General features: G+C 39.8%; 1 protein-coding gene across 3 annotated transcripts; it reads left to right on the plus strand.

Moving 5' to 3' along the window:
• Positions 1 to 779: 779 nt before the first annotated feature.
• On the plus strand, positions 780 to 17,328 carry EIF3M (eukaryotic translation initiation factor 3 subunit M). Of its 3 annotated transcripts, none has more exons than XM_087743904.1 (11): positions 780 to 903; positions 2,367 to 2,499; positions 3,882 to 4,020; positions 4,403 to 4,526; positions 5,054 to 5,148; positions 10,633 to 10,716; positions 12,077 to 12,176; positions 12,617 to 12,698; positions 15,859 to 16,002; positions 16,564 to 16,624; positions 17,048 to 17,328. In XM_087743904.1, the coding sequence occupies exons 1-11, from the start codon at positions 862 to 864 to the stop codon at positions 17,166 to 17,168; spliced, it is 1,125 nt and encodes a 374-aa protein (XP_087600030.1). In that variant the 5' UTR covers positions 780 to 861; the 3' UTR covers positions 17,169 to 17,328. The 3 variants fall into 3 exon arrangements, with proteins under 3 accessions (XP_087600030.1, XP_087600036.1, XP_087600044.1); XM_087743910.1 differs by having other exon boundaries at positions 835 to 973; XM_087743918.1 differs by lacking the exon at positions 780 to 903 and adding an exon at positions 3,653 to 3,714 and having other exon boundaries at positions 2,365 to 2,499.
• The last annotated feature ends 129 nt before the right edge of the window (positions 17,329 to 17,457 follow it).

The following is a 17,457-nucleotide window of genomic DNA, read 5'->3' on the forward strand; positions in this document are numbered from 1 at the left end:
CCCCTCCACTTCCTTTTCTTGGCTTTCATTTTAGCCGTTGAAATATTGGGAGAAACAAGCTGTGTTCCTGTTGGTCTACCAGAGGTGTTGAATCGGAAATTTCTTGCTCTCTATCTGAAGAAATGTGCAATACATTGGTAAAACCAAGTCACTGTTTGTTACTTTTAACTGGAGTATGAGCTAAGGTGGCATTAAGACAACTTAAGCAACACGTTACCAGGACCTGGCTAGGAACTTCTGTCCTGTCTCTGACCAGGTTTCACTCCCTACATACCTAAACTGAGTCTCTTATTTGAACTCTTCCAGAAGAAGGGAGGCAGGAGTAGAAAATACTCGTTTTAAGTGGAGAGAGAGAAAAAAAAATCTCATTCTTTCCACACGGCAACAGCCCTGGCGTGACGGAATATCTGACTAAAGGCGGCCAGCTCGCCCAGGCGAGCGCTGAGGCGGCCCGCCCGGCTGCGCCCCGCCGCCGAGCCGCTGCCCGCGGCCGCCCGGCAGATCGTGAGGTGAAATCCGGGTCCGGGCTGCCGCTAAGTCGCCCGGCCGAGGCGGGGGCACCTCTGCCCCGCAGCAGGGCCAGGCGGAGGGGGTAGGCGCCCTTCTGAGGGGCCGCGGCCGGAGCCGAGACCTGGCGACAGCCGCCGCCGCCGCCGCCGCCCTCCCCTCAGCGCGGCGGCCTCAGCGCGCAGCGCCCAGCGGCGCGCGGGGCGGGGCGGGGCGGGGCGGGGCGCGAGCGCCCGCCAGCCCCGCCCTCCCAGTGGCGGGGAAGCGGAAGCGGGCGCCGCGCGGCGCCGGAAGTCGTTCTGCCTTTCCGGTGCGGGCGGCGTGCTCGGGCCGGCCGCGGGAGCCTCCGCCGCCATGAGCGTCCCGGCTTTTATCGACATCACGGAGGAGGATCAGGTCAGCGGCGGCGGCGGCGGCAGAGCGAGGGGGCCGGGCCCCGGGCCCGGGGGGAACGGTGCCGGGGATGGTGAGCAGGGCCGGGCCGGGCTGCGGCGGCCTGCGCGGGGGGACGGCGGGGCTGGCGGGGCAGGCGGAGCGGGGCCTGTCAGGCCTGCCCCCTTGGCCGGGGCGCGCCCGCCGGTCCTGCTGCAGGCTGCCGCGCTGTCTGCGGGGCCCCGCAGCTCTCCGTAACTTGTCCGCGGCGCTTCCCGGGGAGATGTAACAGGAGAATTAAAGGCACTGTCAGCTGAAAGAGAGGTCTGCGTTTGCGGTTTCCCCTTCAAAGTTCTTCACCTCCCTAATCCTTTGTTTTCATCTCTCCTCAGCAGTACTTCTTTCTGAGAAGAGGAAAACTAGTTGGGGTGCGGGCTGGAGCATTACGTGTGCATCTTGGTTTTGCAGGATTCTCGGTGCTACAGGCGTGGGAACTGTGAAATTTGTCTTTGAACTACTTCTTTGTTTTGTCTTTGAATTTTAGGGTTTGTTGTTCCCAGTCTCTTTTAAGTGGTGTATATATACGCAGTTGGAAATCTACAAGAAATGCATACACAACTACTAGCCTTCAATCCAGTTTCCACTTGCCATAATGTCTAGTAAATCCCCATCGAGTAGTTAGCCTGAAATACCTTCAGTGCAGTAAAGGGTCCTAGAGCGTTTAGCTGTGTTTTATGGTACCGGAATGATTTGACACCGAACTTGATGTAAATGACACCTGGTGTTACAGTAGCATCCCGGTCAGACAGAGTTCCCGTGTGCCGAAAGTTGTATGGCCTCACACAGATTGTCTCTGAAGGGTTATGGTTCTGCTGCTGAAACCGTGGGTCGTAAAGTTAATGCATAGGCCAGTCACTGGGGGAAAGGTATTTTCTTGGTGTAGGTTTAAATCCTAACAAGGTAAGGCAGGTCATAGGGTTATATTGGGACCTGTCTTTAACTTGTGTAAAGACCGTAATTTCTGCCTCCTCAAAAGTGGTTTTGCTTATACCCTTTTTCTTTTCTGGTGAAGGCGCAACTAAATGGTTTTGTTGTTTTGCCTGAAGTTTTCAAAGGGAGTAAAAGATAGTAAAAATTCATAAGAAGAAACGTCTTTGTCACAAAAAGTTACTCGGCCCGCTGTCCTCCAGCCAGTGGTTGTAAGTGACGTGTTCCTACTGCGAGAAAGCTCAACAGTTGTGTGATCTGTTTGGTTACTGGCAAACCAGCCACAGCGCGTGCAGTGAGTCAGTGTTTGGGTTATACGTTAAAGTCGGGCAGAGGGAGCGTTGTAGGATATGGTGTGGTAGGGAGAAGTGAGAGCTGGTGTGAGTGAGTGGCGGGGGCAGAGGAGTGGTTACAGAATAAAAATCTGTAAGAAATTTAATTGCTTTGCCTTTACTGTTCACAAAACAACTCTTTTGTTTTTTGTGTTCGTTTTCTTCAAGGCTGCAGAACTTCGAGCTTACCTGAAATCCAAAGGAGCAGAAATCTCTGAAGAAAACGCTGAAGGTGGACTTCATGTGGACTTGGCACAGATCATTGAAGTTTGTGATGTGTGCCTGAAAGAAGATGACAAAGGTTTGCATCTTTAAGTCTTGTCGTTCTTGCTAAACATATTGCCATCAGTGCTTTCAAACAGTAGCAGTTGGCAGAGTTCAGAGGTATGTTGCATGGCTCACATGCTAACACATGCATCCTTATAAAACTGAAAGTGCTTATTTCCATCATTGCCATGTAAAGTTTGCATGTACTCTGCCCCTCCCTTCTCCAAACATCCAGCGCCCTTTAAAGAAGCCAGAAATCGAGCTAGACTGTGCTTAGTACGAGGGCATAGCAAGTTATATATAAAATAGGTTTCGTCTCTGAAAAAAATGTATGATAAAAATAAGACTTACTGTCAATTAATGGCTGTGATGAAAACTAGACATCTGTAACTATAAATTTGAAGGCCTAAATGTTAATTGATTAATATTGTCTGAAAACACTAAGATTTCCGTAGTCAGTAACTCTTTTTGAGTTAGGACTGTAGATCCTTAGAAACTGCTCTAATGTGTTTTAATGACACTGGTAATGCTGCAGTAGCCTTAAATGATCTTTCTGTGCCTGCTGTGCTCTGTACCAATATACAAATTCCGTTTAGAACTTTACATGTAAAAAATCAGTTGCTAATATGAATAATATACGTTGTTTGAAGAAATGCATTGTTCGTCTAAGAAGGAGTGCTTAAGATTGTTTTTCATGTTGCCTTCTGCTGTAGGAAAATGAGTATGAAATACCAGAGAAGCTTACTGCTCTGCTGTTTGATGTTCAGATGTAATTTCAGGGAATAAATACTATTTTCCATATGTAATAAATTTTGTTCTTATCCTTTGCATAGCTGATACTTGGGCAGACTGTGAAAAGAAAACACAAAACCTGTCTGGTCCTGTTTGGAAAGGATGTAACACCATGCTAAAACAGGAGCTGAGGAGGCTTTTGAATACACTTTGTTCTTGAGGGCGTTTTCTCTGTGGTCTGGGTTTCCCATGTGCTCTGGTGAAATAAATGTTTTACTGTACGCGAGCACTAGGTGTTAGTGTTCTCGCTATAGAACCATGGGGCACTTTCTGGATGTGCGGGAGGGAGCCACTTTTTAAGACCAAAACCTGAAGTTCCTCTGACTTCTTTTACGTGTGAACAGAGAATTCAGAGTAAGCATGATATTAAATACCAAATTCTGTTTTGACCTTAGAGTGGTGATCCTTGCTTTACATAGAGATTTGTTGGTGAAAGACCACGCGAGCCAAATCTCTGGTACGTTCTGATGAATATCCAGATGGGCTATCTTGGTATTTTCTTTCTTTAACAGTTCTTACTGATGCAAAATAATCATTCACGGCAGAAGTAACTCTCCAGCACTAAATCGTTACTGATGATTGGCGCTTGCAATTTTAAGCGGCTGCGTGTTTTGTTTTGTGCAGATGTTGAGAGCGTAATGAACAGTGTAGTCTCTTTGCTTCTTATCCTGGAACCTGACAAACAAGAAGCACTGATTGAAAGCCTGTGTGAGAAGTTAGTAAAATTTCGGGAAGGAGAACGCCCGTCTCTTAGGTTGCAGCTGTAAGTATTGTACAGGGAAAAGTGAGACAACGGTGTCTTGCCATTGTATGTCTTTAAATCAACGTGTGGGGTTTCTGTCAAGGTATGTCTTTCTTGCAGGAAGCGCTTTTTTTTTTACCTTCTTTTTCCCTATCATAAAATAGAAGTACGAATATACTTTCTTTGCTCGAGTATTACAAAAGTAAAAGTAAAATGCATGAAGTTTCAGCTTCTTTGCTGAAAACTGTTACAAAACTGGAAGCCGTTACAATTCATCACAGACGTAAGGTGCCACTAGGTGCTTTGTGTGTACTGGCACGCATCTTAATAGAAACGGTTAGGTGTACTCCAGTAATGTTTTCTGAAACCTCTTTAACTCCGTTGTTTGCTGTTTGTGGTTTAGACTGAGCAATCTCTTCCATGGTATGGATAAGAACACGCCGGTGAGATACACAGTGTACTGCAGCCTTCTTAAAGTGGCCTCGTCGTGTGGTGCCATCCAGTACATTCCGACTGAACTAGATCAGGTAATTAATGTGGTGCTTCAAGTTACGGCCTTTGTGTTAACCGTGTTGCATCTCACTAAATATTAGTCAGAGTTGATACAGACCTGTTATAAATTGCTGGAGCCTAGTGAAATAAGAAACACAGAATTTCTTATCTTTTAAAGGTCTGTCTACAGAATTTAAATCAAGCTGCTGTTTATTTTCTGACGCTGGGCGTAGTTAGATGTGTCTGGTTCCTGTGATAGTAATGAAAGTGAGAAGCTTTGATCAGGAGTGAGACATCAAGTTCTTGTCCCTTGCTTTGGAATCAGAATGTATGAGAATCACTCATCCTTATTTAGGAAGTAACATGGAGAGCACAGACTTCGGGCTTCTCACAGGAAAACTTCCAGGTTCTGCATGGGGAGCCTGGGAGTCAGAGGACCCAAAGGAGAAATCTCTGTGCAAGATCTTTTCAATCCTTTTCTGCTTCAGAGAAAATGAGAAATATTTTCAGTTTTATTGTAGTTTTTTCCCCAGTGCTTCTTCTTCACTTGTATTCTACCTAGGTCCGAAAATGGATTTCTGACTGGAATCTCGGCACAGAGAAAAAGCATACTCTTCTGAGACTCTTGTATGATGTCCTAGTGGACTGCAAAAAAAGGTATAAAAGACAAGTAATAGATACTAGATAATTGTATTTTAAGTCGATGTATTGTAAGTGATCTGAGGGGAAAGTATTTCTCACAGCACTTTTAAAATTAATCTGTACTGATAATTCAATCCAAATACATCTGGGGTTTTTTTCTTGCTATGCTTTTAAGCACTCTTACATTAAACAGGTGTTTCCAAGTATTTGAAAGTTAGTGGTGAATTAGCTGCAAACCATAGACTCGATGATCTTAAAGGTCTCTTCCAACCTAAATGATTCTGTGATTGTACGATTCTATTCCTTTCTACAAATACTAATCTTTGAGCATTGTAGCATTATGCCAAGTTTATTATTTAATTGCACTTTTGACATTTTGGTGCATGGTGGTGCTATCTCTTATGTAATGATGTTGGGAGGCTTATCAATCACAGTTAACAGAATCAGTCTTTTTGTGTAAACATTACCTTTAGGACAGAGCTTTCCACTAGTCATGGAAATTAATGTCCACAGAATACCTGCTTGGCCATTTTAAATTATTATCCTGGATCATAAGAAGCATCTTTGATCTAACAGACTTGGCAGACCAGTGTCTTCTGGCATGTAAAGTAATCCTGTGTGTATCGTGCCTGTAAATTAATGTAAGTCTTAACTGAGAGCTGTCATCAATTTATCTTACAGATGTGATATGGTGTATTGACTGCATTGGCCAGGGCTATTGAGATGGGCTGCTGTCCAGAACTCGTTTCAGCATGTAGTTCCACAACAGTTTCAGCCTATCTAAACTGTCCCTGCTGTGGTTTGGGGGGGTGCGTGTGTGTGGGGGTGCGTGTGTGTGGGGGTGCGTGTGTGTGGGGGGGTGTGTGTGTGGTTTGGGATGTGTGGGGGGGTGTGTATGTTTTTCTTCCGCCTCCCTTCCCTTTCACTCTGTTTTCTGAGTTAGTTTTCTAGGTGTTTGTTTTTTTTTTTTAATTTTCATAGTGCGGCAGCATCAGGACCTCTACACTGCTGACTTACACTGGTAGCAGAACTGCACTTGCCTTTTCTACATTTGTGTAACCGTGTACGGCTACAGAAGGAAGCAATTCTGTCCTGTACCCCCCCCATTCCTGTCCTGTCCCCTCCAGCTACCAGTACCTGGGTGTGTCTGTGCTGGTGTAGGCATTTGTGCAGCTGCGTGGTGAATGGGACTGGGGAGGTGACCTTGCCAGGCAAAAAAAAAAGGCAAGTGTGGAGCTGTCATAGGAGGAGGAGAGTTTCTTCTGGCAGGAGAGTTAGCTTATTCTGGCCTGGTGAAATTGTAGCCTGGAAATGCTGTGTCAGCATAGCAGGATCATTTTTAACCTCAATTTAGGGATGATTAATCCTCATGGAGTAGTTACACTGTGAGCTACAACATGATTGGGAATTCCTATTCCTGTTACTAACATTAAAATGCTTTTGCATTGATAGTACTGTATGACATATTTCAGATGGTCAAAATAATTTCAGAAGTGTTCATCAGAGATCTTACACATGGCTTAGTGCTTACTTTGTTTCAGAAGTATTACACCGATACTCTGTAATGCTCCTACTCTTTTAAACAATTCTCATCCTATTGATTTATTGAGAGGTTTTTAACTACCTTAATTCCCACACTTCATAGCTAACTACTTTTAGCTAGTCTTGTTGTCAAGTCTGTGGATTAAACTTCTAATTTTTGTTTCCAGTGCTACCAGTAACCTTGCTACCAAATGTTTTTTGCTTACTCAGAATAGGTGATATTTTTAAGTTAGGCATTAAAAACTTCCACAAACCCTGTAATATATTACTCCTCCACTCAGTGTCCTTACCATCTGTTGCAACAAGGTTTGCACTGAATGGAGCAATTTTTCAGAGCACTTACACTTCTCTCCAGAAAAGAAAACAAGAAGTGACCCTAGCACCTTTGACCCGGTTCACTCTCCTGGATCAGTGGGCAGTATTTGCAATAGTATGGGAAAATCACAGCAGCATTCCAGCTTTAGCACTCAGGAATGTTGCTCTATCGGGCAGTATGGGAAGATAAGTGGGAACTGAAAAATAAGTAATAAAAATCATACCTCGGTTACTGTGTTGATTTATAATCAAGGGAAGAGAATACATTGTTGAAAACAATTGAGTTCAGGTTTTTTTTTTTTGTTTATTTTATGTTTTAACTTCACTCCATGTGGCAGAAGAGATGGTTTTCCATAGCTAATAGACTTTTCCCCAGTGGATAACTTGGCAGTGAACAGATTGGTAGCTCATGAAAAGTAGATCGTGCAGGTGTTCTGTGTGGTGTTCCTTTTCCTGCAGTGAGAACTGACAGCTTGTTTTACCAAATCCTTGCCAGTCACTTTCTGGTTGAAGTTTCTTCTTTCTGATGATCACAATCATCTAGATCTCTTCAAAGAGGGATTTTTATCTTTCCCATGATCAACTGAAGAAAAATTGGTGGTGGTGGCTGGAAAACAGATGGCTGGTGTGGCTTGTTTCCGAGACCTGTGTTTGGTAGCTGAACTTTGCCAGAGATCAGTTACTTTCTCTGCCGGTTATGCTCTTTGCCGTAAAGGTTCTGCAGTAGAGTTTTGTGCCTCAGCTGCTTTAGTCTTCAGCATGTTCCTAGCTGTGTTGGCATGAAACTTCAAGGTAACACAACCTGTTTTCTTTTCCAGTTATAGATGGAGTTTACAGGCATGCGTGGCTTGCATGCAGCCAGAGAGTTGAGTTCTACTGTGAGGCCTTGAATATGATGCCAGGCGCCAGCTTACAGTAAGCTGGTCTCTGCCATTGGCCTGGCAGGATTCAGAGTGGGATTAGTCCTGCCCAGGTTTACATTCAAACAGGTCTGGCAAGTCTGGTTATTAATACCTGTAGCAAAAAGCTCAGCATGTCAGGCACCCGCAAAATAATTGTTTCATTTAATTTTAATTCCATTTAATATCATTTAATGTAGAGGAACTTGATTCCAACATCTTACTAAGTCTTTGAATATCTGTACTTTTTTTCTTCCTTTTATCTACTGTCACTCTTCAATTCTCACTGGCTTTTTGTCAAGTTACGCATCTAGACTGGCAAGTGGAGCCAAGAATACTTGCGCAAGCTGTCTTGCTAGAAAAAATGTTCAATTTGCATCTTAGGTGAGATACGCATTAAGTGATAAGCTTTGGTAAAATAGTGATCTGTATTACTGCTTTAAACATCCTAATTTACGGTAGTAATTTGACACTGAATAGAATGAATAAGATTAAAAGGCCTGCCATATTTCCTGAGGCTCACAAGACTTTAGCACAGAAAGTTTGTGAGGAATTGTAGCGTTCTGATGTTTCCTAGAAATACAAGTGAAAGATTCCACTCTTCCCTCTTAAAAAAAAAAAAAAAAACAAAAAAAAAAAAAAAAAAAAAAAAAACCAAACCCAAAAAACAAGTGTGTGGAGGATTGCAAATACTATTTGAAATTAGTTTTAGTTTTCAATTTTTGCTCCTAAGGGAGGGGGGAGGAAAGGAAAAGTTCCAGAAATCAGTAACACAGTTCTGAAGTATATAAGAACAACTTCTGAAAGTTTATATTAAATAAGGGGACTTGTACTGTTAGGTTGAATAGCACATGAGCTGAGCCTCTTATTTGAATGTCTGTATAGTATCAGTCCTGTATTAAACTGGTTCTTTGTCTTCACTAGAACATCTAGTGTTGATACGATTTCACCAGTACAAAAATCATAGCCTGTCATAGACTGATTTACATGCAAATAGTTCTCTCATATATAAAGCTATCTAAATTAGTTTTATTTCACTGATACAGAGCTATCAGTTCCTCTACACACCAGTATCAGTTGCCATGACAAAACATAAGCTGACCTCTTTAATGCTGGAGTCTTAAAACAAGTGTTTCATTCAGGTTTACATCCCTGAACACGGTTCTGGAGTAAAGGCTGGGACCTGTAGAAAATTCCTCTGCCTTGAGCACAAACTCTCTTCACTCCATATACATCCAGATTGTATGTGATGTTGCTTGCTTCCCATGATGTCAATATTTGTACTGCACATCTATGAGATCTGGTAAATCAAGGAGCAGCAAAGCTCATCCTATAGAGAAGTTGTCAAATAGTAGTATTGTGAGATTTAAAATAAATACCCGTGTAAGGATAGTGTCGTTGTACTATAAAAACCATTCAGACCTGTGCTTCTATATGGGTTAAACCCATATCACAGCACAGTACGTACTGGGAGTGTTGTGTAGGTTTGTTTCTTCCCTGTACAATTTATGCCATTAACTTAAGTAATTAAAGCCAATTGAAACTTTATTCTTGCACAGTTTTTTCTTTTAAGGAAATTTTGTAGGTCTGTCAGACCACATGGGGAAATTTGCTGTATCTGGAAGAGTTTGGCTTTACACTGTAACTCGCTGTACTCTGGAGAGTAATATCCAACCTTCTTCCCGTCCACCGAGAAAGTACCTCTCCGTACAGTAGTTGCCAGTCTGTGTATGTGCACGGGAGATTTCCGCAAAGCACATGCTCTCGTTGTCAAGGTTTGGTTGTATCAACACCCATACCCTATCCTGTCCGAAGGAAGCAGTAAGATGGCATCAGCAAAATCTATTCTCTGTATGGAAGAACTGTCACAGCCTGCTGTTTTAATAGCTAACAAGAGTTCCTTGAGAAGTAGGAAATGGAGTTTTGTGTGTATACGCACAGCATATTCAACGCGTATCTTTTTTGCTGAAAAATTTGTAAAAAGCATCAGCGGTTGCTGGCCTCACTAGTGGTAAGAACTGTTACGTGAAGATAAATCAAAATCTGTCAAAATGACACAGTAGCAGTCTTGCAGCTGGTGTGCAGTAACATTGATGAGCTGTTTACAAAATAATCCGGGTAGACAAGGCTGTAGGTTTACTCAGTTTTCTTAGAATGAATTTTTTTTCTAAAAGCTGTCTTGTCAAAGCAATGTTGGAAGCTGCTTGCTTCAGAGCAGCCTAAGCCAATCTAATTGCTGGCTGCTTAACTTCGTCAGTAAAATGAGCAGCTCTCTCTCTGAATACTTGAAGAGAGAATCTGTGAAAGAAGAAAAGGCGGCTTTTATACAGTCACTTTCCTGACCATAAATATTCTTTAAGATATGCCATTTTACATTTGAAATAAACTTTGCAGCGCTACTTATTCTGCAATGATTAAATCCAGATGTGCATAAGAGGAGCATTCTAGTGAACCATATAAAGCTGTTCCTAGCTTAGAAAGCTTTTTCCATAACCAGCAGGTAATTTATCAATTTAAGAGAATGAAATGAAGGGTGAAGATAAACATTTTGTAGAACAAGAATTGAAAGAATACATCTAGTTAATTTGTTCTCTCCACTAGAATTAAAACGGATCATCTACATCTTTTTCAAGTGTAATTTAATTTGACCTATAACATCATAGTGGAATTATTTAAATATTTGAGTGTCTTGTTTGAACTATTTTTTCAGCAATCCTGAGGTAACTTTATTTTTCTTCTATAGTGACACGGCAGCAAAAGTAATGGTGGAACTACTGGGCAGTTACACGGAGGACAATGCTTCCCAGGCTAGGGTTGACGCTCACAGGTAATACGGGCTTCTTGGTTTCCTTAAAAGTAGCTTTTTCTCAATTGCTAAATTACGTTGATCGGCTTACTATGAAAAGCATTGCATGGCCCGGCAGGCAAGGGCCCTGCCACAGTCTCTTCTGTAGCATGGCTGACTTGATCAGGAGTTTATCTATGCAGCCTATGGTAGGTTTGGTTGTTCCTAGGCAGAGTCAGGTTTAGCCCGCTGTGCGAGCGCACAGGTGTATTTCTGGTCACTGCTGAGAGGGAGATCGGCCTTGGGTAAGGGTGTTGTTTGCATCAACTGTGCGATCAAAATTTGAATTGGCATCCTTTATTTCAGATTTTTTACTTGATTCTCTGACTTTGAGTGTTCTTTTCAAATAGCACTTTCTGATGAGAAGAATTTCTTGCTCTCTTTTCTATGAGCAACTACTAAGGATGTGAACTACACAGAAATAAACTTACTTGTTGGACAAACTGGGAGTAAATTGGTTCCTTACAGTGTATTTTCCCCACTGGCCAAAATGAGTAAAAGCTTGTATTTTGACATTCTACCTATCATGATTCTTCTTAGGAATTGGATTTTTAATAAGTCGTGTAGTTCTGCCGGGTGTGTACAGCCAACAGTTCTCAAGGGAGTTGTTTATACTTGAGCATGCAGGAAAATCAGGATGACTCATTTTGAAAATTAAAGTGTCTGTGCATAAATGAAAACTTCATTGACTACCCGACAGCAATCTGAGGCCTTTTACATCTGAAAGAACACGTCTACCTAGGGTTTATCATGCTGCCGCATCTATGCAGACCTTAAGTTCTTCTGGGTGTGTGTTATGTGGCAGGGTCGCGATCTAAGCTGTAGCACTAAGTCTTCTAATGTGCCGCTGAACAAAAGCTTTCATCTAGAGTTCTAGAAACACTTTAGGTCTGCTTATAGTCTGGAGCTGCAACTGATAAATCATAGGTCTTGCAGTGTTTGGTATTGGGGTTTTCTCTGTTTTGTGTCACGTATTCAAGTGTAATTAATCTTCCTAAACAACTTAATTCTATGAAATTTTAGGAGGACAGTAAAAATACCTCTAGGAATAAAGGTTTGCCTGGAAATAAATGCATAGATGGAAACAGCAGGGTAATAATCTGTAGTCTTATCACCTGGCAAATTTAATTTGTGATACTAGGCAAATTACTTAATGCTTTCCGTTCCTTCTTTTTTCCATCTGTAAAATGAAGAGTAAAATTGGAATGTGACACGTCTTATATTTAAGAATAGTTGAAGACCCATGGGTGTTTCCTAGAAAGCAAAGAACAACAAATTGAGTTGCACTTACTCATAAAAATGTGTACTGCTGTAAAAATAAGCATTTTCCTTTTCTAATTAGATGTATTGTACGAGCTTTGAAGGATCCAAATACCTTTCTCTTTGATCATCTTCTTGCCTTAAAACCAGTCAAATTTTTGGAAGGAGAACTTATTCATGATGTAAGTAACTTTGGTTTTAGCAAGATGGTTTGGTATCTGTGGAGTGCCTTCTTTTATCAGTGTCTTTTGAAATTCATTAGAATAGTTATCTGTCAGTAATACTGAGCTGCAATGTACTATTTCTTTTAATACTTTTAAATTAAAAAATTAAAACATTACATGTGAAATGTTTCCCTTCAGAAGTCTCAGAAACTGAGTTACAAATCCTGCCCTCATATGAGTTCTGTAGCAAAACTGCCTTTCAGGTCTGAGAAAAGGCAGTAACCTCAGCAGATTGCCCTCAGCTATTGACAGAAGGCAGAATTTTAGCTCTTAACTGTTTATTTTCTGTTCAATACCAATAGTTTTTTATATATATCTATATATATCTGTCCAGTCTGCAGGAAGGGAAGCACAGATAATATTTAAACTGTTCTTTATATTTGTTTTCCATCTTCTAGCTTTTGACAATTTTTGTAAGTGCTAAACTAGCATCCTATGTCAAGTTTTATCAGAACAACAAAGACTTCATTGACTCCCTTGGTAAGTTTTCAGATTGTTACATTTCTGACTATTTACGTGGCTTAAGATATGGAAGCCGCAAAGTGCTTCGGTTTGAACCCATATATTGAAGCCAAGGAAATTTAATAGGATTTTTTAAGAATGGATTAGATTTTGTGGACTCTAACCTCTACTAGATTGTAATTGGGCCATCTAACTGTGGTTTGTTCTACTAGGACAAGCTGGTTTATGGGTTTAGAAGAGAACTGTGTTTTTCCCCACTTTTTTTCTCTTAAACCTTTCGGGAGGGGAGTTTTAATGCATTGATACTCTAGGCTAGGCCAGAGACCACAACTTTATTGAGCAAGCCAGCAGCTTGTATAAATCTCTTACAATTTTTTTTATGATTAATAACTTTATCATGGCAAATACTTCTCCTGAACAGTAAGATAAAACATGCAAATAGCATGTGTGTGTGTCTGTGTGTGCTGATGCATTAGACCTAGCAAGCCACAGTCTGTCCCAGTTAATTTGTTTCATCACATGAAGCAATGTGATGGAATGTTAATGTCAGCACCCTCTTTATTTACACACTGTGGAAAAAAGGAGTAGTAATTAACACTTTGACACTCCCCCGTTGATGTGTAATTGACTGTTTCAAAGGAGCACTGGTTCATAAGCTATTGCATGCATTAAAATTACGTTTTTTATATTCCAGCTTTTTAGGACAGGGGTCAGTGACAATGCAGAAATTGCTCAATGATGCAGATTTTTTTATTACTGCATTAAGGTTTTGACATATTGGTAATGAATAAATGTTTCCATAAAAATCAGATTTTTTTTTTTATAACTTTGATTTTGAAATGACACTTGAACACTGGCTGAATGCATTTGAGGAAAGGCATAGTTTTGCTAAAACAGAGTTTAGTGCAGCCTTTTAAACACATGCATTATCTTGTTAATGGAGTGTGGTATAATTCTGAGAATGATTACCCTCAGAGCTTTAAAATGCTGATACTTCGGGTATTAAAATGATGGAAATATCAATGTGATTTTTCGTGGATAAAACTAGCAGCAAGTTTTTGGTAGTTTGTAAATGTGTCTATAGGATAAGCATGCCTTTTGTCATATGTATTTGAACATTAGTTGTGTAAGCATCTTATGCTTTTCTTTCTTAGGGGAAAGTGGTTTTTGTATTATAAGTATTTTTATGTATTGAAATGGCTTATCTGTTAGTTATTTTTCCACAGAAGTATTTGCTGAAAATGCAGTTATGCTAACATTTGAATAAATTTATGGAAAATTAAATACACATATATGTAGTATTAATCATATAATATACAATAGTCAGGATTTCTTTTGTTTTGCCTGTGTTTACCTCTGTGAATATACTGTGTGTGCATTTTCAATATATCTGGGATTCACATAATCTTAGTAAAATCCTTAAATAGCTGTGTAACTGTTTTGAAAGACAGCCTTACTTCCAGTTATCTTGATTTCTCACCTGCTTTATGGTATACTCGGAAAATTCTGAATGTCTTTGAGCAGTGGACAAGGTAGAGATTCTGAGGCAGTGCAGGCCAGAATGCTCGGAACTTGGTCGGAGTGTTTCAGCCATGCCTTTGAAAAACAAGGGTAGTTTTGTATAGAAAACAATATGATTATTAGATGAGGCATTCAAAAATTCTTCAGAACACCTATGATCTGTTCCCAAAAATAAATTTTTAACTATGCCTTAAAGATTTTTTTTTTTTTCGATTAAATAACTTGCCAAGATATTGGGCTTTAAAATAAAGGATATTAATAACAGGATGTCAGTGACAGTACAGCATCAGCTTTAGTTCTAACCTCTCCCGGATGAGGACCAAGTAAAACCAGTCTGTGAAAGCTGTGCAGTGAAGGCTCCTACAGGTGGCATCAGTTTGTTACAATTTGTTGTTTTATTAATGCTGACAACTTAGGCCAGTGGTAGCATTATCTGTGTCAACTGAATCGCCCTAACATGTCCACATTTGATCTGGTATTATCAGCAGTCTTTTTCGGAAAGTTAATCAGTATCTCATTTGCATTTGTTAATTAGGGTTAATGTGTGCTAATTGATTTTTTGATGCTTGTAGAGTTCCATTAAACCCAGTTAGGTATAGTTGCTGGTGCTCCTCATTCGTATGAATTATGGTGATCGCGTTTTTGTTGAATCAGTGCCAAATAGGGAACCTGCATCATAATTATAGCTAATTAACACAACATGATGTCCTGCACTAATGTGCTTTCCTATTAGTGTACGGATGTTATAAATTCCAAACTTAAATATTTACTGAAGCAATGCCAATGTTTATAATGTCATTCCAAAACAAAATGATTGACATTCATTTTAAAGAAACTTCCCCCGAATCTTAGCTGGTCCCTCACAGAACTCGGATTAAGAAATGCCTTGGTTCATCTGAATGTCTTAACTTCGTTGACCTAGACTTTTTTTGCAGGAAAACGGTCTCTGGTTTAGATGTGCAAGCTCTTGGCTCAATTCCTTGCGTTGCCATTCATACAATCATGTAAAAAGAGCTAACCTAACCTTTAATATCTGTTCCTCTATTCTTGAAGAGCACTTTTTTGCCACGCTAGATGCTGTAAGCATACATGTGACTCATGATGCTTTTTTGCTGTGGTATAAACAGTTAATTCTGTGCCAAAACACGTTATTCTGGCACAAAAATGTAATGTTGCTCAACCATTACTGAGAGAGGTTTATTTTCAAGCAAGTACATGAGAATGGGTGGTGAGGCTGTAAGGTTTTGACATTACCAGTCACGTATTTTCCATTTATTGTTGCATTGCTATTCTTCCAGATGATGCAACTGAAAAATACACTTGCACCCTCACCACCTAAAATTCTGTTAAGGGGATGTTTTTCCTGTTTCAAAAAATCTCTGAGCTTCATTTTTGTAGATAGTTATTACCTTTTACTGACAATGACTGAGTCTTGATGAATTCACAACTAAACTAGCGATTTTAGCAAAACACAAGGAAGATGCAGGAATTAGTGTTTTATCTCAAAAAATGTTGATAAGGACAGGTGGAATATGTTCTTGACGTGAAATAAGTTTTGAATTATTGGAAGCATATATAGTAAAAGTAACACGAAAAACAAATTAAAGAATTACTGAATTATGATTTATATCCATAAACTGTCAACACTTTTACACAGGGTTGTTGCATGAACACAATATGGCAAAAATGAGGCTACTTACTTTCATGGGAATGGCTGTAGAGAATAAAGAAATATCCTTTGACACAATGCAACAGGAACTTCAGATTGGAGCTGATGATGTAGAAGCATTTGTTATTGATGGTAAGAACTGCAGTACCGTACTTTACACAATGCTAACAAACAATACCTTCTATAGTCTTCCAAGCTAATGTTAAATATTCAGAAAAATATTCATTTTTAATTTCTGTCTTTGTTACAAGATACAGCTGCAAAACTTCATGCTTAAAGACATCCTTAACTGTTGTATTTTAAACAACGTTTTTCTTTTCAGTGACGGCAACTGTATTTCGTGTAATTCTTTATAGAACTAATAAATTGTTTGCAGGCTTAATTGGTCATCTGGTTTTGTTTGCTGTCATTAGAACAGGATGTGTTTGTAGGCGACAGAAGTCCATAAAAACTGTACGGGATATTTCTTTAATAGATTGGCACCAAACAACAGGATTCATGCATGACCTTCATCTTCTTGCGTCATTTTGCTTTTCTGCCTACTAGACTGTTAAAACCAACATCAAAACAATATTAAGTGAACTGCTGTGTTTTTATGTTTGTATTGATCTAATTCTGAACGGTTTTTATGCAGTTTAATGCCTTTTGCACTAGCTTGAAACTATTGCTCAAAACAGCATTGCTTCTTTGCAGCTGTAAAGACAAAGATGGTATACTGCAAAATAGATCAGACACAGAGGAAAGTAGTTGTCAGGTAAGACTTAATTCTTCATAGCATTTTGCAGAACTTAGTGTGTTCTAATTATTTCACTTACATTCGTAGAATATTTTAACTAGAAGCAAGGTACTGTTCCTATCAGTTGCTGGTAGTTAAATAGTTGCTATTTATCATAATTTTATTAAAGCTCACACTGAATGTGATTAGCTTATTTAATGAAAGAGTCCTATTTTCCAGCACATTTCATTTAATGACCTAATAGTGACAAGAATACTAATGACTGTTGCTTTAAATATTTGGGACGGCTACAGAATTCTCTAACTGGTAAAGTGCAGCCCTTAATATAGAGAAAATAAAAATTTTCCTATTCACTTGTGAGAGTAAAGTAATGCTATAAAAGAATTATTAGGTGAGCATGACATCTAGTAATCATCTTCCAATTTTGTTTTACTTCTCTAGTCACAGCACACATCGGACTTTTGGAAAGCAGCAGTGGCAGCAATTGTATGACACTCTAAACACCTGGAAACAAAATTTGAATCAAGTGAAAAACAGTCTCCTCAGTCTCTCAGACACCTAAAAATTTTTTTTTCACCTAGTAATGTCACTATAGATGAAATTTATTCAAAACTTTGACAATTTGTGAATGTTTCCAAAATGTATGCAATTGGTTTAAAGAAGCTAAATATTCTAAATTGCAACACAAAAAAAAAAAGCAATAAAACTAACATGGGAAAATATCTTCTGTTGATTTTCTTATATAATTAGCAACAACAAACAGTAGCAATATTGGTTATGTTTCTTTTGCTCTTGTTTAAGTTTACAACGTGAGGATCTTTCTTTGCAAGAGGTGTGGGGAGGAAGGGAGT

Source organism: Nipponia nippon, unplaced genomic scaffold, assembly GCF_047370975.1.
Source record: "Nipponia nippon isolate SJK-2023a ecotype South Korea unplaced genomic scaffold, ASM4737097v1 scaffold_10, whole genome shotgun sequence".
In the NCBI taxonomy this organism is placed as follows: Eukaryota; Metazoa; Chordata; class Aves; order Pelecaniformes; family Threskiornithidae; genus Nipponia; species Nipponia nippon.

Coding starts and splice junctions, on each gene's coding strand:
- EIF3M (XM_087743904.1), top strand. CDS start 862: ATGAGCGTCCCGGCTTTTATCGACATCACGGAGGAGGATCAG. Junction 4,021..4,402: donor CCGTCTCTTAGGTTGCAGCT/GTAAGTATTGTA, acceptor TTTGTGGTTTAG/ACTGAGCAATCTCTTCCATG. Junction 4,527..5,053: donor TTCCGACTGAACTAGATCAG/GTAATTAATGTG, acceptor TATTCTACCTAG/GTCCGAAAATGGATTTCTGA.